This window comes from Myxocyprinus asiaticus, chromosome 16 (genome assembly GCF_019703515.2).
Source record: "Myxocyprinus asiaticus isolate MX2 ecotype Aquarium Trade chromosome 16, UBuf_Myxa_2, whole genome shotgun sequence".
NCBI classification, from domain to species: domain Eukaryota; kingdom Metazoa; phylum Chordata; class Actinopteri; order Cypriniformes; family Catostomidae; genus Myxocyprinus; species Myxocyprinus asiaticus.
Window position 1 is genome coordinate 42,717,031 of NC_059359.1, and position 23,086 is coordinate 42,740,116.

General features: G+C 38.6%; 1 protein-coding gene across 1 annotated transcript in view; it reads right to left on the reverse strand.

Annotated features, from left to right (window-relative positions):
- The window catches only part of LOC127454387 (LIM domain-containing protein 1-like), a 67,118-nt gene that overhangs the window by 30,763 nt on the left and 13,269 nt on the right, over positions 1-23,086 (reverse strand). Inside the window, exon 2 of the mRNA XM_051721567.1 lies at positions 18,356-18,457. Coding sequence (XP_051577527.1) covers positions 18,356-18,457 — 102 coding nt within the window. The remainder of the gene's footprint in view (positions 1-18,355; positions 18,458-23,086) is intronic.

The window sequence follows — 23,086 nt, forward strand, 5'->3', positions numbered from 1 at the left end:
CAAAATACATAAAATCCTATTTGTTCCCTTTTTTAATAAGTAACATGAAATTTCAGTGACCTATTGAACACTGAACTTGAAATGTCCCCGTTTTTCATTTCAGAAATCTGGTCACATTAATTTACATTATGCATGCAGGAAATTGACAGTGAAACTGTGGCAGAAAATAGACAGTATTGGACAAAATACCAATAAATAAACTGCAAATGAATCATATTTTCAGTAGGTATTGCTTAGAATTTAACTAAATCACAAATGCAACAAATTACTGAATGCATACAAATGCATATCTGAAGTGTTAGCCTGGGCAATAACCATTACAAACGATTACAATTCAATTTCATAAAACATAAAATAACAAAAACAAATATTTTTTTTAGTTATAATAATCCGACTACTGTGCTGCAATTTTTTTGTTTTTTTGTTTTACCTGTTTATGATTTTTTTTTTATCTTGTAGGATTAAGACCCTGATATTCAAGATCAAAAGTTAAAGGATTAAAGTTGAAGAAATCCAATATAAAGTTCAAGAATTGGTTTTAACTGAAATATTTCACTGTTTGTTTATCAGACATATTTCATAACGAAACATTAAACTGCAAATAATATTATCAATGCACCTCAATACCGTGATCATTTTTGTGACGGTTATCATACCATGAAAATATCATACTGTTAAACCCCTACTGCTCAGCCAGATGTTTCAAATGCCACATAAACTGCTGTTGTTCTACATGCACAGCGACATGTACCGCATTCTCAGGCACACAAATCATATAGCCACACTTGGCCGAAACAGTTTCATATGTGGAAACAATGAGCCAAGTATGTACTAAGCAAACAGCGATTAGATTATCAAAGCATGGTCAGCGTGCTACTCTGCAGCAGTAAGTGAGAAAATGAGAAAAGATTTGTCTGGGTGAAAAGCTCATGGGGATGACAAAGATCAGTTTGTTGTTTAGCCAGGATACATCTGCCAATCACAGGGAATGCTGGTAGATGTTGACCAGGAGCCTGAGTTAATCTTTCTCCAGGGAGATGATTTAAAATAATAAAATATTATATAAAAATACAGAAACTTTTACACATACAAGAAGGTCTTATGTATCTCATGTATCTGCTCTGAAATGGCTTAAAAGTGTTTTGAAAGTGGGGTTTTTTTCAATCAGAGGACCGATCATTTGGTTTTAGGGCATCCTTAACACTAATAGTTGACTAGTTGTTCAGACAACCCACTAATCGTTTATAAAAATATGTAGTTTTGTACATCCCTAGCACAGTGGAACTTCTGTGTGAATGGAGGTAAGCATCAGCTTCAGCTTTTTTCTGTAGAGACAACACTGAGACAATCCCATGTAAAATTTCTAGGAAACAATAATCCATTCTGGATTTGGTGTCTCTTCAAAAAGCAAATGAGAAAATGAGGATTATGAAAGATGGATGAAGCTCTAAGCCTCGCCACATTCATCTTGCTCAGGCTGCATTGCTGAGAAACCTCTTGGGAGGACACAAGACTAATGACGTCAAACATAAGGATTTTACTGACAGAGAATAAAATCATGTAGTTTATTTCCCTACTTAAGGCTTGGGCCAAATACAGTTGAAGTCAGAAGTTTACATACACTTAGGTTGAAGTCATTAAATCTCATTTTTAACCACTCCACACATTTAATATTAACAAACTATAGTCTTGGCAAGTCATTTAGGACATCTACTTTGTGCATACCACGAGCAATTTTTCCAACAATTGTTAACAGACAGATTGTTTCACTTTTAATTGACTATATCACAATTCCAGTGGGTCAGAAGTTTACATACACTAAGTTAACCCTCTGGGGACAACAGATGCACCGGCGCGTCCTGCTGGATTTTTTCCTCATAACAGCGGAAACAGCTTAAAATACTAATTTTTGGGCATACAGATAAGTGTAAGACATCATTAGAAACTATAAAGGGTCTACTTTTATTTGTGTACACTCACAATAACAACAAAATCTTGTTATTTTTTAAAGAAAATAAACAGGGTGCGCTTTCAGCCGTCTCTGTCTCCGCAAGCATCTTTCTGAAACACGTCACAAAAATTAATTGAAACTCTGCGAATATTTATCACACAAACATGAAACATATGTCTAAAGAAAGCTTAAAATGTCTACTTTTAAATAAAATAAATCAAATTTAAAACAAATATTCTCCTGCAATGTAATCTGTATGAAACAAAGCGATGTATAGTTTCTCCTGGCTCAGCTCATTATCGCTAATGTGATCCCACCCACCAACAGAGGCCACTATCCATACGGTAATATGCTGAGGCGATCAATGCAAATGGTAAATGCCCCCAACAGTGCCTTAAAAAACATCAAGTTCATTCACTTTTCTGCGCGTTTGGAAGATGGCATGCTACACAGGTGAGGAAGAGTTCACATTTTCCTCAGAAGAAGAGCAGAAATCCGATGATGAACGTTTGAAGAGCGACTTGATCCAGCCGAGGATACAATTTTGGATGAGTAAGTCATTTAGTTTTACTTACATATTAGTTGACATGCTATTTTATATAAACGTACATATTTTACTAGTTGGACTATTTCCAGACTTGCCAGCCAGGATTCAGAGTATTGAAATTTGAAATATATCTTAATAGGCAAGTTTTAGTTACATTTAAATGTTGTTTTGGCTAAAGCAGGTATTTAAATTGTATGCTGTATGATATAAATATGATATGTAATATGATATAAAAAATAATATGAATGTTTAAATTATATTTTAACTAGTGTTTATGCTGCCTCATTATCATCAATGAAGCTTGTGCTTGCACATATCTGTTCGGGTGTAAATGTGTCAAATATGCTGTAAATATGCCCATATTAGAAAATCAGCATATTAGAATGATTTCTGAAGGATCATGTGACACTGAAGACTGCAGTAATGATGCTGAAAATTCAGCTTTGATCACAGGAAGAAACTGCATTTTACAATATATTCAAATAGAAAACAGTTATTTTAAATTGTAAAAATATTTCACAATTAGGGTTGCAAAATTCCGGGAATTTTCAAAGTTGGAAACTTTCCATGGGAATTAACGCGAATATATGGGAAATAACAGGAATACATATATTAGAATTAACGGGAATTAATGGGAATAAACTGGAAATCTGCTAAATTGCAAATTAGCCTATAACAGGGAACTTAAGTCATTGAAAAAAAACAAAAAACATCTTGCAGCATAATCTTGGATAAAACACCCAGATTTAATGCAAATTCAGTTGAATTTCTACCCTGCGCATTCCTCAATCACAAGCACACAGCACACTACTTACTGCAGGCTACTTATTACAGCAGGACTACTGAAGCCACACTACTGCATTGAGCCCAAGGACTACATCCAGTCAAGTAAGTTTTGATGATATTACTAAGGTAAATATATTTGATCTATGCTATTAAAGTTTAACTAGCAAATACTAAATCAAAATGTGTTTATAGAGTAGCTAGCTAGCCAGTAAATCAGATATGCTAAATGTAAGCTAGCTAACACCATTTCATTGACAATTTAAGAGGCTAGCTAGCTTAGCTGTGCTGGTGTTTTTTCTGCTAGCCAGTTTTCTGTTATCATACAAGAACGTAGGTTATAGTTTGATTTAGCATGCTGATTGAGGAGTGTTCATCTATTCATCTAGCCTATTTCTATTCATTTGTCCAACATCAATTGTAAAATATTTTTACCATTCCAGAATATCCCAAATGTTTAGCTAACTATTTATATATCTGTGCATGGCATTGCATTAGTGTTTTTTACAAGCTTTTTCTAATCTTACTCTACAGAAGAATGCCACGTGCGCCATCTGATGTGTGGATACATTTCACCTCAGCCAAAGTATAAGGAAAGGCTATGTATATTTGCAAATACTGTGCAAAGACCTATGTTAAGAATGCCACAAAGATGCAGCAGCATATAGCCAAGTGCCCAAAGTTTTTTCCAATATTTCCAAAATTCCCCAGCTACCGGAAATTTTCCAGCCCTTTGCAACCCTATTCACAATATCACTGTTTTTGCTGTATTTTGGATAAAATAAATGCAGCCTTGGTGAGCAGAAGAGACTTCTTTTAAAAACATTAAAAAATCGTACAGATCTGGAGTCACGTGACACCATGCGAGGCGCAGACGTGTGAGTGACTAGCTCTGCACACTTTGCTAGTTTTTTAAATTATTTTCATATCATAATCCGGTGAGATTCGATACACCCAGTTACATATTTGCTCTTTGAGGTAAACATGGCAAAGAAGTCAAAATCCTCAGACTCTGGAGACATTAAAAGACACATACGTGTTCAAGCTGAGGCCTCTGACGGGACTGCGAGCCGGGGGCTCGATTTGGGAAGCATGTCAGGAGATGAAATCCAGTGTCAACTGTCCAACATCTCGGTGATGCTGACGAAGGTTGTCGCTGACTTGGAAGATCTCGCTGTAATACGTCGATCGAGTACGGCGATGGAAACAAAATTCTCTGAGTTGGTCACAAGAGTGTCGTATGTTGAGAAACGGATAGATTATTTGGAATCATCGGAAAGGGAATTATCCGCTAATCCGCCTGCATCCAAAACAGACTTGAATCTATTTTGGAAAAACTTGAATATTTTGAAAATATGAGCCGAAGGAATAACATACAGATTGTTGGAATTCCTGAGCATGAAGAGGGCAGATATATATAGTGAAATTCCTTGACGAGCTCTTCCCGAGTCTGCTCGACATAACAGGCCATAAACTGGAAATCGAGCGAGCTCACAGAGTCCCGGCTCGCAGATCTGCTGAGGGAGACAGGCCCTGATCAATTCTGGCCAAATTTCTCAGATCATCTGATACAGATCTCGTGTTGCGCCAGGGGAGGAGCAAAGGAAAGCTCTCTTGGAAGAATCACAATATTTTCTTGTTCCCGGATTTTGCGAATTGGACGAGAGAAACGCGATCGGTTCAAGGAATGTAAGAAACTCTTACATCAACGGAAGACCGCTTTTGCACTGATGTTTCCGGCCAAACTGAGAATAGACACCAAGGATGGCAGCAAAGTATTTTTATGCCCCAAAAAGGCACTGGCCTTCATACAAACTATGGGTGAGTAAACCATTGGGCGTTTCTTATGAGAGTGGACTGACTTGCTGTTTAGTGTCTCGACTGTCCGAGGAAGCTGGGCGCCATTTTGCGCTGTCGTGCACGGGGATAATGTGCACGTTTTTCTGTTTGGGGTTTGATTGTTGCATTAATGGGGAATGTTGTCTGTATAATCTTATTTTTGACACACAATTTATTTTTCTCATTATATCAATATGTCAAATGTTAATATGAGTGGATTATCACTCTCCACATGGAATGTGAATGGGTTGGGGCACCCCATAAAAAGAAGGAAGGTTATTTCTTCAGCATAAGAAATATGATATAGTCTTTCTTCAAGAAACGCATCTTCCCCGCAGGAAGCTGAAAAATTTGGGAAGATATGGGGTGGATATGTTTTCTTTAGTGCTGGTTCAAGTAAAAGCAGGAGAGTCATTATACTGATAAATAAGCATCTAAAATTCAAATTTCTCAAATAGATTAAAGATAAAGTAGGAAGAGTCATTATTGTTTTAGCAGACATTCAGGGGCAAAGGTTGATTTTGGATAATATTTACGCACCTAACGCTGATGATCAGGGCTTTTTTATAGATCTTGATGGGATGTTGCAAGCTGCTGGCTCCCCTCATAATATGATATTGGGAGGAGACTTTAAATTTATTGATGGACTCAGTTCTTGATCATAGTAAAGCAAAAGTGTGTAAGCCCCCTAGAGCAACATTGACGCTTCACAGGATGTGTAAAAATCTTGGTCTTGTAGATACTTGGCGACTTTTGAACCCATCTGGTAGAGACTATACATTTTCATCAGTCCATAAGATTTATTCTAGAATAGATTTTATATATATATATATATATATATATATATCTAAGCTTCTCATTTCATCTGTTGTTGACTGCTCAATTGGAAATATCTTAGTCTCAGATCACGCCCTGGTGTGCTTAGAGATGTTGCCACACACAGAGAAAAAGAAATCATATAGTTTCCGCTTTACGTATCCCTTTTGCAAAATTCTGATTTCCAACAAATGTTAAAGACTGGAATTAATGTTTATATGGAGACCAACTGGTCCTCAGTATCCTCTGTGGGCATGGCTTGGGAGGCATTTAAGGCGGTTCTTAGGGGTCGGATCATACAGTATGCCTCATTCACCAAAAAATCCAAAGCACGAGAACTCGTGGAGTTGGAAGGGAACATTAAAAATGCTGAGGCAGAGCTGAAGCGCCAAATGTTATCTGACGGCCTCAGAGAATTGACCCGATTGAAATACAAATATAATACTATTTTGTTGCGGAAGGTGGAGTTTTGGTTATTCAGGGCAAGACAGTCATACTTTGAGTCGGGGACAAAGCAGGGAAGCTTTCGGCTAGATATATAAAACAGAGAGTGTCTTTTTCTACCATTCCCTCAGTAAAATCTGCCGTGAAATTTTACCTCGGCCATTGATATTAATAATGCTTTTAAAGAATTCTATATTGATCTTTATAGCTCCACGTCTTCGTCTACTGATGAAGATATTAGAAATTTTGTGGAACCATTAGAACTCCCTACACTGACGACTGAGCAAAACAATTCTCTTGATTGTGAGATAACCTTGGTGGAGCTTGACGAGGTATTTAAGTCCTTACCTACAGGCAAGGCTCCCGGGCCAGACGGCTTTGCCGTTGAATTTTTTAGATCTTATGCTACAGAATTGGCTCCACTTTTGTTAGAAGTATATACAGAATCATTAAAGAATGGAAAGCTTCCCTCAACCATGACACAAGCCCGGATCAGTCTGATCCTTAAAAAGAACAAAGATCCAAGCGAGTGTAAGAGTTACCGTCCAATTTCCCTGATCCAGCTAGATGTAAAAATTTTGGCTAACCGATTAAGTAAAGTTATGACATCTCTTATACATATAGATCAGGTGGGGTTTATTCGGGGCCTTAGTTTTTCTGATAACATTAGGCGTTTCATTAATATCATGTGGTCAGTAGTGAATCGTCAGTCTCTGGGTGCTGCCATCTCACTTGATGCTGAAAAAGCGTTTCATATGGTAGAATGGGATTACCTTTTTAAGATTTTGGAAATGTATGGGTCCTGGAGTACATTTATTGGTTGGATTAAGTTGCTTTATAACACCCTGTAGCGGCAGTACAAATTAATGGATTAATTTCAGATTACTTTACTCTGAATAGGGGCACCCGGTAGGGCTGCCCTCCTTCTCCATTATTGTTCTGTCTTGCCCTGGAACCATTAGCAGCCACGATAAGAAAGGAGGAGGATTTTCCAGGGGTGGTGGCGGGAGGTGTGGCGCATAAGCTTTTACTTTACGCAGATGATATTTTATTATTTGTCTCCGACCCCACTAGATCTATGCCTTGCCTCCACAGAATTATTAATTCCTTCTCTAAATTTTCGGGATACAGAGTTAATTGGTCTAAATCCGAAGCTTTGGCTCTGACAGCTTTCTGCCCGGTAACGGCTTTTCAACCAGGTGCCTTTTAGTGGCCCAAACAGGGCATTAAGTATTTGGGTATTTTATTCCCAGCAAATTTATGTGACTTCGTCAGAGTTAATTTTGACCCTTTAATAAAAAAGTTTGAGTGATGTGGAAAGGTGGGCTTCATCACAATTATCTATGATTGGGAAGGTTAATGTTATAAAAATGAATTGTATTCCAAAATTTAGCTTCCTATTACAGTCTCTCCCCATTGAAGTTCCCCTCTTTTATTTTAAACAATTTGATAGTATTGCTTAATCTTTTATCCAGAACGGTAAACGTCCTCGAATGCATTCTAACAAGTTACACAGGCCAACTGACCAAGGTGGGTTAGGTCTCCCCAAAATATTGTTTTACTATTATGCTTTTGGTCTCAGACATTTGGCGCATTGGTCGCTTCCGCCTGAAAGAGCTCCTCCCTGGCTCTTCATTGAACAGGAGATCCATGCCCCTATCTTGCCATTGCAATGTCTTTCTACCAAGCTGCCCGGAGAAGTAAAGACACATCCCGTTATCTCACACATGCAGTTAGTGTGAACAAAAGTTTCCCGCATGCTCAATTCGGACATTTACCTGAATGTTGCCACAAGTATCTGGTTAAACTTTAAATTGTGTATTAACAAGTCCCCTTTTTGCTGGACAGAATGGATTGAGAAGGGAGTTGCTATGCTAGGTGACCTGTATGAAAATGGAGCATTGAGATCCTTTGAACATATTACACAGCAGTTTGGGATTCCCAGATCTCAATTCTTCAGGTACTTAATAATTTTAATAATAATTAATAATTATATTTATCACACATTATACATTTGCACATATACAGTGAAATTCTTTTTTTTCCACATATCCCAGCTAAGCTGGGGTCAGAGTGCAGGGTCAGCTGCACCATCTACTTTGTGCCATCTCTGGGTGTAGTACGCAGCCCCCTAAAGCTGCAGACACTCTTGAGATGGTACTAGAGGCTTTTGGAAAGGGTCACGAGGCTTCAGCGTACTATTCCTGGCTAATTCAGAGTCTAGGGGACAGGGTTTTGACATCTCTCAAGAAATTATGGGAGAAAGACTTGAATTTAGTACTGGAGGATGAAGAATGGGGTAGGATTTTTAAAAACGTCAAGTCTATGTCTAGGGATGCAAGGATGCGCCTCATTCAATTTAAGATTCTGCATCGTTTTTATTAGACTCCCTCTAGATTGCACAGGCTTGGTCTTAAACATACACCCACCTGTTGGCGATGCCAATCAGAGGATGGGGACATAGCCCACATTTTTTGGTATTGTATTAAGATTCAAGAGTTTTGGTCGAGGGTTCAGAGTTATGTCTGTGAGATCCTGAGCACTCAGATTTCATTCTGCCCCAGACTTTGAATTTTGGGTGATGGGGCGGGGGTTAACTTAGGGAATACACACATTACAAACTGGGTCCTTACCAGTGTGATGATTGGCAGGAAAGTGATCCTTGGGGGATGGAAGTCGGCTGGTGTGCCCTCATTTCATGAGTGGTGCACCGAATTGGGCAGAGTGGCGGCCTTTAAAAAGATGTTGCATAGACGGCTGGGTAGCTTGGGTGCCTTTGACAAGAAGTGGGGCACTTATTTGGCCTTCTTGGAGGATTGCCAGGGAGGAACAGTGGAGAGGGACAGTATAAATGGTATGTAATTAATTGATGTGTGGAACCCTTTTTCTTTTTTGTTGGGCAATTTTCTTTGTTTTTTATTTATTTTTTTATGTCTGAGTATTTTCTCTGGACTGTCTGCTTGTATGTGTGTCTGTTATTATTCGGTGTCTGACCACTGGGATGTGTGTTGGGTGGAGGGGAGGGGAGGGGAAGGAGGGAGGGGGGAATATATGCTGAAAGTTGATTCCGTGTTTTTATGTGCTGTTTGTGTTGATTTGAGTATGGAATCAATAAAAATAGTTAATGACAAAAAAAAAAAATCTTACAGATTTAAAACTTTTAAACGGTAGTGTAGGTCTAAAGTTTTTAAGTCTTTATGCAAAGAAAATGTACAGTCAGATTACTTCTTTTAACTTAAACAACAAACAATACATACAATCATTAAGTCTCCTCACATTCATTCTCTCTCAGGGGAGGGGTCTTTGTCTCCTCAGGTGTGTATCACATCAATATTCATGCTCATCCACGCCTCCTCACATATGGCCTTTCTAACACTAAAAGTTAAATGACTATATTGTTTTGTATGAATGAGTGATCAGGATAGTTTTCACATTTTTGTAGCAAAAACTCTAGGCTACAAGATCCAGTTCTCAAAAGTCTTGTGAACAAATGTTTAGTATGTGTTATATGGCCTTATTTCAGTGACTACAATTTTTTGTTTTTTTCAAAAACCAAGCATAAACGTTATTTTCTCAAAAATACAAACATGTACATACATATTGTTCACATATTGTTGTAGCCCAGTTTGTGCTGAATACAGTGTTATCAGATTTTAGCCATTTAATATGTTTTTAAGCAACTGAAAAAAGCACAAATGTCAAGGCATGTCAAAACTTCTCCAGGGCCCAAAATACCCTCAGACCCCAGAGGGTTAACTGTGCCTTTAAGCAGCTTGGAAAATTCCAGAAAATGATGTCAAGCCTTTAGACAATTAGCTTCTGATAAGAGGTGTACTGAATTGGAGGTGTACCTGTGGATGTATTTTAAGGCCTACCTTCAAACTCAGTGCCACTTTGTTTGACATAATGGGAAAATCAAAATAAATCAGCCAAAACCTCAGAAAAAATAATTGTGGACCTCAACAAGTCTGGTTCATCCTTGGGAAAAATTCATCTGTCCAAACAATAATACGCAAGAATAAACACCATGGGACCATGCAGCATTATACAGCTCAGGAAGGAGATGAATTCTGTCTCCTAGAGATGAACGTAGTTTGGTGCGATAAGTGCAATTCAATCCTAGAACAACAGCAAAGGACCTTGTTAAGATGCTGGAGGAAACAGGTAGACAAGTATCTATATCCACAGTAAAACGAGTCCTATATCGACATAACCATCAATGCTGCAAAACCACCATAAAAAAGCCTGAATACAGTTTGCAAGTGCACATGGGGACAAAGATCTTACTTTTTGAGAAATTTCCTCTGGTCTGATGAAACAAAAATTGAAATTTTTGGCCATAATGACCATCGCTATGTTTGGAGGAAAAAGGGTGAGGCTTGCATGCCGAAGAACACCATTCCAACCGTGAAGCATGGGGTTGGCAGCATCATGTTGAGGGGGTGCTTTCCTGCAGGAGGGACTGGTGCACTTCACAAAATAGATGGCATCATGAGGAAGGAAAATTATGTAGATATATTGAAGCAACATCTCAAGACATCAGCCATGAAGTTAAAGCTAGTCGCAAATGGGTCTTCCAAATAGACAATGACCCCAAGCATACCTCCAAAGTTGTAGCAAAATGGCTTAAGGACAACAAAGTCAAGGTATTGGAGTGGCCATCACAAAGCCCTGACCTCAGTCTGATAGAAAATTTGTGGGCAGAACTGAAAAAGTGTGTATGAGCAAGGAGGCCTACAAATCTGTCTCAGTTACACCAGTTCTGTCTGGAGGAATGGGCCACAATTCCAGCAACTTATTGTGAGAAGCTTGTGGAAGGCTACCCAAAATGTTTGACCCAAGTTAAACAATTTAAAGGCAATGCTACCAAATACTAACAAATTGTATGTAAAATTCTGACCCACTGGGAATGTGATGCAAGAAATAAAAGCTGAAATAAATCGTTCTCTCTACTATTATTCTGACATTTCACATACTTAAAATAAAATAGTAATTCTAACTGACCTTAGACAGGGAATGTTTTCTACGATTAAATCCAGGAATTGTGAAAAACTGAGTTTAAATGTAAGTGGCTAAGGTAAACTGACTTCAACTGTACATTTTATTTTCAAAATGTGAGGAATTCAGACTGGAATTCAATCAACTGTCTGATTTATTGGGTAATTCAGTTAACCCTGCATGCTTAACTTGGCGTAAATCACATTATATGTGCTATAATTAAATTATCACTGTTCTGCTGTAATATGAGAAACAGTGAGTGTGATTAATTCCTTCAAAACATTGATCCTCCCTGCAAGTCCAATTGTCGTTGTGCAAGCAATGCAGATGAATGAGAAAGAAGCGAGTAAAAGATTATATATCCATGTTTTGAATCACAATACATAAAGAATAAAGAACACATACTAGAGCTATACATCCCAAGAAACCTCAGATTGCACAAAAAATATAAATTAACTCTAACAACATTCCTCGTGTCCAGTTCCTGCATTGGCGCATCCCATTCAGAAGTGATCATCCCTATGCCCTATTTCCTCCGAATAATTACCCTCCATTGTAAGAGCTTCAGATGGCTGGTCAGTTAGAAACTACTTTTTAAGCTATTCTTATTGGAAAATCTGATTGGAACAACCCTAGAGCATGGATTGTGCTCCCTTCGAAGTGCCCAACGTAGGCATCATCAGTGCCAGTTAGGACACAGCCAGATGCGCTGAATGTAGGGGGAAGGTACACTCTTGTTCTAGAAAACATTTGATTGGACAAGGTTTCTCAACCTCTAAGTGAGAGACTGCAGATATCTCAAAACTAATTTTGTCAACATTCAAAAATACACTAGCATATAGACTAACTTAAAGCTAACAGATATTGACTAAAAGCAGTAGAACTTTAATATTGATTTCACTGGGTCTTTAATATAATGAACTACACCTGTGGTAACTCTGCTAGGGCACCATTGTGGAAAAATGGCTCAGAAAAGTGTTGTTAGTTCTGAGATGAGCTCTAGCACTATTTGTTTGCAAATAATGCTTGGTTTCAAATCACCTTACCACCAGTTGTTCAAAGAAGGAATGGGTCAGGATGGTCGACTAGTCATCCAGTAACCAGTCATTAAGTAAGTTCGACAAGTTTATCTCGATTTGTTGTCTTTTTGTATGTTTTTATTGGTTCTATAAAAGCCCCTAAAAATTTATTTCAGAACAATTACTTACAGTCAAAAGGATGTCTCTTGCTGTTCACCCAATAAGAACTGTGTTATTTTTTATTTTCTCCCCAATTTGGCATGCCCAATTCCCAATGTGCTCTAGGTCCTTGTGGTGGCATAGTGACTCACCTCAATCTGGGTGGCGGAGGACGAATCTCAGTTGCCTCCACATCTGAGACAGTCTAGCCGTGCATCTTATCACATGGCTTGTTGAGCGCATTACCGCGGAGACCTAGCGCTTGCGGAGGCTTCACGCTATTCTCTGCGGCATCCACACACAACTCACCACGTGCCCCACTGAGAGCCACATTATAGAGACCACGAGGAGGTTAACCCAACATGACTCTACCCATCCGAGCAACCGGGCCAACTGGTTGCTTAGGAAGCCTGACTGGAGTCACTCAGCACACCCTGGATTCGAACTTGGAGAATTGTGTTATTAAAAGAGCATGGTAATTAAAAACAGTTCATCTGTTAGGGTAGTTTCACACCAGCACTTTTGGTGCGCACCCAAGTTCATTTGACGTAAAAGTTTGGTTTGTATGGTTGGCATGAACGCTGTTTTCTTAACTGAGTCCACTTGAAAAGGTGGTATGGGGTTAGGTTCATGTGAACTCCAATACAGTTTGCTGCCAATATGAACACAATCCGTCCTGAATTCCCTGCTGAAAAGACCGGCTTATGTAGTGTTTTGGGTGCTGGTTCCCCATCATGGAATGCTGTTGTCCACATCAGGCTTTTAAACTAGCTTAACCAACTACATCAGATAGACCATGCTGGTCAACAAGTTTCAATAGAAAGGTTTAGCTGGTGAAAAGCATGGCTTTGCTGGTCCACCAGCTAGACCAGCACCAAACCAGCCTAAACCAGCATGGGAATTGCATGCTGGTTTAGATGGTCTTTTCAGAAGGGTTGCAGAAGTGAACAGCTATTGATGACATATAATTTCAGTAATACTAAGAGGAACCTCTACATAGCACTTACATGTCAGGGTATGCCTGGTGGGTGTGATATTCAGAGCATTTAGACTGGATCACGAACAGAGCTGCCCTCTTAACAGCTCCTGAACAATGAGCACTCTGTTCCCTCACACAAAACACTGGCGGCTTCTCTGCTAAACACTGGGACTTAACAAAGAACCCACAAAACAAGCCAAATTGAGTTCAAAGGCAAGTCCTGATTGTCCATTGAATAGAGAGAAAGAAACATCTGGGTCTCTGTCTGTACCTGGATCTCCACTTGTGGTTAGTAAAGAGCACACAAAGACTCCTCTGATGCAGTCTGCAGATGGTCAGATGGTAAAAATAGACTTGAGGAGCATGTCTTTCTCAGGACTAGTTGGTGCAGCAGGCTATGTCACTTCCTGTGTAACTCTGAGTTCCAATGGCATGTCCAAAAAAAAAAAAAAAACCCACAGAAACCTCAAAGACTTTTTGTTGGCCTGTTGAGATGTTAAGACTTATGGAGGATTTGCTTTTAATTCTCATTTTCCCTTATATGGGCATTTCATGTAGGCAATGATGCTATTTCTAAGCAAGCTCTAAATCTTTAAACCTTCTCTCTGCTCATACGAGCGAAACACATATATATTACGATTTAAACACCTGAATGTTTATTCTGCAAGAGGATGCAATAAAGTACTTTCAATCACCATATTTCGACTCAGTTATATCAAATAATTTTTTTTCTAGTTTTATTACTTTATATTTAGCAGGGACTTAAAAACAAAATGTTTTTCATTTCGATTCGTTCTGAGCAGAAACTGTATGATCTCGCAAGAGAAACAAGGGATTATTGTTAGATATTATGTACTTATACAGATTTGATGGTGCTAGGTTTTGACTAAGAAGCAGATTAAAATTAAATTACCCATACAGTGTATATACTGTATATACGTATATATAATTTTTAGGCCTTACTTTGTAATAATGTATTAATTCATATGGCTTTTCACTGCTAAAGAGCCGAAATCAATGAGTGTATGCTCCCTTCTGTTTTACCCTATTGTTGGTTATTAAATCAGTATAAAGTTTTGACTTTGAAGAGTTTATTAGCTCCAGAACACGGTCTGTGAATTCTCTCTCTCTGTGGGTATACCAAGGTTTAAATAATTCGACCTGCATGTAAGGTGACGTTTAGGCCAAACATGTCCATTCGTGTGTGCGTACATGCAGGAGAGAGAAATTTAGGCTATTAATTGATTTTAAATGGCCAGATGTATATTTAAAATATTTTTGGTCAGAGGTCATCCAATATGGGTTTTTTAATGGCTGATGCTGATGCCGATATCCAGAGTAGCTTGACTGTAGTTTAACTACTTTAAGTTATGAGTAGCTTGTATCTTGGGAAGCTACAGTTTCAAAGTAACTTCCCCAACACTGGTTCAGTAGCAGTGCATTAGTTATTGCTGTGAAATGGAGAATTTTGAGAATTCACTAGTATTGGCTGCTAAACTTTTGGTATCGTGACAAATCTGATTGGGAGTGTGAATGTACTGTATGTGTTTGAACATGTGACTTAAAGATCAAACACCTGTTTCTCTCTCTCTCTCTCTGGCTCCAGCTTACATAACACATCACTCCATCTGCTCATCCAAGCCGTTAACCCACCTCAGTCACGCGCTCCCCTTGCATTCCTCTCCAGCAGGATAACAGCAGGATAACAGCTCTCTCCAGCGCAACTATGTGCAGTGCATTCTCACTATCTTTAGTCTCATAAGCCATGTCAACAGGTGGACATACACAGACACATTTCCTGCACTCATAACAAGCCTCTGGACACACACAGAGAACAAATGACCCATTGCAGTGAGTGACGCTGTGGGTCAAAGGCAGTCATACAGAGGAAAAGCTCAAATTCACATTTTCCTTTTGAAAGATTTGCATGAAATTAAGGTTTATCTAAACTTCTATCTAAGTTCTATTTAGTTTAGTTCACTTAGACCCAACTCTGGTTCCTGTCATCCCATATGCTCTTGCACATTCACGCACAAACATACTGTATACTGGCCACAAATAGTATTTGGACACTTATATATAATAATATATATATTTATATGCAGAATGCAGAAAAGATGGTCATTATGGAATTTTCGTTACTGCATCATGAAAAAGTTATATATAATTTAAATTGTAAAGTATTCGTTCATCATAGCAGTACTCCACTGGTACTGCCTTTCTTTGTTACTGACTCGTTGTACAACAGCATCTTTTGTACTGTAAACAGTAAAAAAAAAAAAAAAAAAAAGTGTAACGGTAATTTAAATCATTGTTAAAAACAATGGGAATAGTAGAGTAAAACATGATAATGAGAAGTGCTTAAGTGTCCTGAAAAAAAAAAAAGTCACAGTGCAAAAAATATTAATGGTCCTAAATGTACGCCTCATTTTCTTTATGCACAATTAGGGCTGTCACGATCATGAAATTTGGCTGACAAATAATTGTCTGTTTTAGTGCTTTCCTGATTATGACAATTAATTGTCATTCAAATTGTCATACTTCTTAAGTGTACAATATGTGTGCTTCATGCACCTTAAGAAATAATTTATTCATTTTCAAATTGGAATTATATAATACAATATGGATATACATGTATGATTTCCTTTAAGACCTGAAAAACATTGCACAGGGCTAGAATGATATTTTAAATACTTAATAATATTTCCAAATATTTAAAATATGTCTCTCTTTTTGGTCAACTTTAGTCTTGGTCTATTTTACATTTACATTGTTGTATTATATTATATTATATTATTAAAGCAATATCACATGAGCAAGAGTGCTGTATGGCCCTACATCAGCACGGCTGTGATTCGGCCACAGGCAATCACAGCTGTGTAAATTTAGGGCCATAGAGCATGATTTTGAGTGTAATATTGCTTTTATACAGTTAAACAAACAAGTAAATAAAAAAATCTGGAAAAACTAAGGACTGTCTCAAAATAAACGCACTTGTGCATGGAACTACTTTCTTACTTCACTGATTAGGATCTGCCATTCCTAATTCAAAAGATGCGCACAAGCCTCCGTTACTAATTAAAAAATGTCACTTTAGAGCTAGAAACTAGTTTGGGCTGTTTCTAACAAGTTAAGTTATTGGTGAAACAAGGGTGTGTGTGTGTGTGTGTGTGTGTGTGTGTGTGTGTGTTAGAGAGAGAGAGAGAGAGAGAGAGAGAGAGAGAGAGAGATTGAGCATGTAAACTCCGGTAGGTAAGCACCTTGAGTATGTGTGATTACTTTGTCTGTTGTGTCTCTCAGCTGTGATAAGCCTTAATGCTGAAGCTGTTAGTTTGTCTCTATTTCCCAGTTGTAGTCTAGTAGTAATCCGAGCGATCATGGAGCAAGAGACAATGCCGATGACTTAAAAGAAACCACTCGCTGACTGGCAGCGCTGACTCAGATGAACGTCCTCAACTCAACTGTCTCACAACACATAAAAAGGGTCTAATGATACAACTTTTCAAGTGCCAAATTGCCCAAGCAAAATTTACCAGTATTTTCAAAAGGGCCATGTTCACACATGACCTCTAACCTAAAAATTGAAGTAGATTTTCTAGAAAATGCTGTACGTGTGAAAGGGGCTAGTGTCTCCACTATGTGAACCCCCATTGACCAAAAACATTTGCAATTACGCGAATGCTAAATTAAAGAGAAACTGGAGCGGTTTGCCATTACTATCAACATCCTCACATACATTTTTGCAGGGTTTTGGCACAAACCACTGCAGACAGCGTGCACACAGTACCGCTGCTCCCAATATGCATATTAAGCAGTCTGCATAGGGCGCCATCTTACTCTAGGGGGGCACCAGAAACTCCACCAGCTGGCATTCCTCGTACACTATATGTTATTCAATGACCCAATAGCAGTCACGGAACACAGACAATCGCCTTGCAGCTCGCACCATGCCCCCAACCCCAACCCTTCGAACACGGAGCACTGCATAGGGCATCAATTTGGCCAGTGCCAGCCCTGCATGCACATCATGTGCTCTTCAGAAGTTGTTAAGTGCTGTCCACAGTGCGGGTCAGTGAGACGGTGTGGAGTGCTTACATAATGCAATAACATTGGAAAATGAGACACAAAAACGCACTGCACATGGCATCGCTAAATTTGCTTAGAATTCCCTTCAGTCAAATTTTACTGAAATTTGAAGTGCACAATAATCCTGGTTAGATCAAATAATCACGATCAGACTGTTGTTTAATAATCACGCCAGACCTATGAACAATATAATTTCATATATTTTTTTATTGATTTGAGGTTAAAATATTACCAGGACATTTTCTCAACAAGTTTTCGTGAAAATCACCCCCCTGGGCGTGTAACCACAGGTGATGTTCACCACATTCACTATGGACACGTTTCACTAATGTTTGACAGCTGTCAACCAAAAAGTGTTTTTAAAACAGAATATCTATTGTTTTATTATTTGTTATCTAATGCAGTGACATTCATACGTTTCCAAATTTGGCTCAAGTATCAAAATAATTTTTGGGGGGCCACTGTATATGACTAAATCCCAAGCTACAAACACAAAACACTCACACATTATGGAAAAACTGAGCTGAAGCCCAACAGCCTGACAGCCAGCACAGCTCAGACCTACTGTTTCCTGCCTCAACACTGTCAATATGACAGTCCACTCTAAACACAAACATGCACATACACAGACTTAACAAATGTGAACAAATAATTCCAAGATAAATTCTGAAACAAAGTGAGTGTAAAAACAGTGATGATACAATATGAGGGTGGCGCTTGTTTGAGGTACTTACTGCAGGCACTACAAGTGAAGCAACCGTCATGATACAGGCTGCCCATGGCCTGACACGCCTGACTGGCTCCATAAACAGCCTTGCTGCACTTCACACAACTGCCTGCAAAAGAGAAAGACAAAATAAAATCAGGTCAAGTTTGCACTTTATTATATAGCCCATGTCATAAAGTAGAGAGAGAGGAACTACAGGAGAATCTTACTCTAAATGAGAGCACTGCAGAGGACATCTGTGTTGTGACACTAACTATAATCATGTTTGTTGTGAGTGAACAGTCTATATTGGACACATGCCTGATTTAACAGTTCACTTCTTCCCCTCTCGAGCTCCGACTTCAGTGCTTCAGACTGGGACTGATACATACACTACCAGTCAAAAGTCTGGAGACAATGTACTCATTCTTTATTATTTAACACATTGTAGAATTATGGCTGAAACATACTCCAAGCAAGTAAGTGAATGTAGGGCTGGACGATATATTGAGTATTAATGATATAATCGAGATAATTTTGATAAAGATGTCAAATTGACCAATATTGTGTATATCGCAATGATTTTAATGCGCTTTCATTTGGCCGTTAAGTTTCATAAAGAACACATCAGTAGACTAATTTCACAATCCTTCAGGGCTGCACAATTAATCAAAATAACATAAAAATGGCGAGTTGGTCACATGTGATTATTAATCCACAAAAGGCTGTGATTTAAAGACAGATAAACATGGTCTGTGTGTGATTCAGAATAAACCAGTGATGCGCTGATCTGTGTGCACGCGCATGGCGGCGCTCTCAGATCAGTTCACGTGCACTGTGAAATCAAAGTGATGCAGGTTCAAGCATTCGCGCAATTCCAAACATTAGTAACCGTTAATGATATTACACAAATCTACAAACACGGCACCATATAACAGAAAAGGAGGAAATGACAGCGTTTCAGCAAATGCAGAACATTGTAAACTGTCAAATATTACTTTTGTATAACACAAATCTAATAATCAGAATAATAATGATAATTCAGCATTACATTTTAATAATAAACCTGATGGGGGCCTGGGTAGCTCAGAAAGTAAAGATGCTGACTATCACACCTGGAGTCGCAAGTTCGAAACCAGGGCATGCTGAGTGACTCCAGTCAAGCTTCCTAAGCAACCAATTGGCCCGGTTGCTAGGGTGGGTAGAGTCATGTTGGGTTAACCTCCTTGTGGTCGCTATAATGTGGTTTTCGCTCTCGGTGGGGAGCGTGGTGAGTTGTGCGTGGATGCCACGGAGAATAGCATGAGCCTCCACACACACTAGGTCTGCATGGTAATGCGCTCAACAAGCCACGTGATAAGATGCACGGGTTGACGGTCTCAGACACGGAGGCAACTGAGATTTGTCCTCCACCACGCGGATTGAGGCAAGTCACTACGCCACCACGAGGACCTAGAGCACATTGGGAATTGGGCATTCCAAATTGGGGAGAAAAGGAGAGAAAAAAAAAAAAAAAAAAAAAAGCCTGTCCCCCTGTAATAATTTAGTATTATGCAATGTTCAGCTGGGGTTTCAAAAATAAGTCAGTGAAGTAGCTTTGCACAGTAAAAACATTTGTAGGTAAATAATGCTTTTTTTTAAGCTATTATGTATCATTGTTTATTAAACATAAATATAAAAAGCATATAAATGAAAATGATTGAATTTCATTCTCCCTTGTGTTTAATGAAAAACTAATTATTATACTTTTATTTAATTTCTTTAATGTCTTTAAAATATTGAATCTACTTGGCTACAATGGCTCTTTGGATGAAATGATGGTTCTTCTGAGAAAAAAAAAAAAAGCCATTTTAGAGCAAATAAATAATTATCGAGATATATATCGAATATCGTCAATTGGCTGAAAAATATTGAGATATCATTTTTTTAAGACATCGCCCAGCCCTAAGTGAACGCAGATGCTTCTAGCTATGCAAGCTCGATTTTGTGCGTTCCAAAATGTGTCATACTTAAATTTATAACACAACGCAAATACATTGTGCATTCTCAACGTTGCCACAAGGGGCACTACTGCGAGATTAGCATGAACTGTCCACTTCTACGGTGAGTTTTCTCTTTCAACTCAACTTCTGTCATTGTGGAGTAACAGTTTGAAGAGAATATTGCCGAGCATGTACGTTAAAGTCAATATATTTATAGCAACTTCCCTGAATAATAACACATTCAGTTTAACGGCACAGATGTTTAAAGGTAACTCTATTGCATTGCTGTGGCAGCAACAAACCTCAGCCACAGTAACACAAGTGTCTTATCTGCGTTTACGTACTTGCATAAAATTTAGAAATAAATTAATACATTCAGTCAAGTGTGCCCAACATTTTGGAAGGATCATTTTTTTTTAACATTGCAATAAGGCTTAACTAAACTGATCAACAAGATGCCCTTGGTCCTTGCCATTTTTTGCTTATGATGGATTATACTTGTCCACCAGCTAGACCAGCACCAAACCAGCACTTTCCAGCATAAACCAGCCTGGAAAATCATCCTGGCCCTAGCTGGTCTTTTCAGCAGGGCTGACTGAGAAGCAATGTAATGAGCATTTCTATTCTAAATATCATACAAGATAAATGGGTTTGTGTGTTTCTTGTGAATAAAACACCCTAAGAGAGTGTGGCTAATCATCCTATACTTCTGATAGTTTACATGGGCACAAACACACACATACATAGACCACATGGTAATGTGAGAGCTAATTAGTAAACAACCAGACCCCTATGAACGTAAGAGAACATTACATTAAAGAGCACCTATTATGGTTTTTCAAATATTACCTTTCATGTAATGTGTTATATAGCTGTTTGTGAATGTAAAAAAAGTCTGCAAAGTTTCAAAAATCAAAGTGCACGACAAATGGAGTTATTGACTCTCAAAAGAAAGAACCGATTCTGAACACCTGAAACGAGTCTTTAGTAATTCCAGACTTACTTCCTGTACTAACCTACGTAATTTGGTAACAAAAAACCCGCCTCTGGTCTTCATTGGCTGCTCGCGAACAGCTTTGACCCACCCTCAAACACTACACTAAGCCGTAGACCAATCACAACAGACTGGGACATCTGACCAATCAGAGCAGAGTAGGCTCTCTGAAAGGTGGAGTTTAGAATGAATCCTTTAGAACGGATCATTGAAGGAGTTGTTTTTGACACTGGGAAAAAAAAGGTAATGCTGCAATTTAAATTATGAGCAAATTAAAGTGTTTTTTTGACCTTGGATGCATGTAAATCTATTGTATGAGACCTTTAAAACAAAATTAGGCACGTTTAAAAACCATAATAGGTGCTGTTTAAGATAAGCTGAAGATTAAATCACAAGACTGGCTGTTAGAGAGGTGAAAGGCGAGCACAAGAGGGTCTTTGTAATTCTCTGTTGGTTCGGGCTGTTCTACATGGCGTGCGATGTGCTAGGAGAACACTGAAGTAAGCATGAGCAGCAGTTTCCCACTGAGATAACACCGTTACACAGACAGAGGTCTTCTCTTAGAGGACAACATCAGGGAGGCCTGCACAAAAGAGCCTATGTTTCATCTGGTATTCAGCAAACATCATGTTTGCAAGTTCTGCCCACTCAGCAAAGACACACCAGGAACAGTCACACAAAACCTAGCAGACCCACATCTGCCTTAAAAAAGGCTTTTCATTAAATCATTTTAAGTCAATCATTTAAACACCACTTTGTAGCACATTTAAATCAGTTAGAGGTATGCTCCTCTTTAAATTCAAGTTGAGCTCTATGGACAGCATCAGTGACATGCTGTTGATAACCAGAGAAAATAATTTCAACTTGTCTCCCAGTTTGTAAAAAACAAGCAAAAGTGCATCAAAGTCTTCTGATTGGCTGATCAAAGAATGTGACACCAGCCTGGTGTCATATACTATTTGTTTGCTGTTTTAACACATTCTAGTGCTGTCACAGAGGCCGATGAAATATCTCAGGACACTTATTTCAGCTATATCTTTCCGGGAGAAGGAACTTTCTGGAATTTTCTGCATACCATTCCATCAAAAAATTGCTTAAACAGCACATTTAAAAGCATCAAACTTAGTGCACTATGTGAAGCTGATTTCTAATGAACATCAACATCCTGTTCTGTGGAACTAACACAGTATCACAAGAAGTTGGATGAAATATGCAGGATGATGTTCTCGCATTACAACTCAATACAATATTGCACATAGGCCAATATTGACTCAAAATAACCATTAACCAGAAAATTAGCCACTGAGAACTGGGAAGCCCAATCAACAGACTTCCAATCAGTGGTATTCGTTTACACACAACAAATATAAGGCTGAGCCTGTTTTTTACATGGTTATTAATACATACAAATTAATACATCCAAAATTAACACTCACTAAGCACCAAATGTGATTAAAAACTTGCCAGTTGGCCAGGCACTTTATTAGCAACTGCGCGCTGAGCAGTTACAGCTTCAGAAACATACCATTCTGTACCAATCCGGGCTTGTTGACATGGTTGCGATTCCCTTTTCCATCGTGGTGCTGTAAAATCAGAATTAGAATAGACTGACTGAAGAAGTGACAAATCGTCAGTTGCCATATCTCTACAGGCGTTTCACCAGCATAATTGTCTGTCCTGAGTACCGTGCTAGAAATGCAGGCCAATAACGGTTTGTAATCGTACCATACTGAACCGTGCTTAAGTGGAAATGCTCCTGGAAACATACTCACCGTACTCAGAA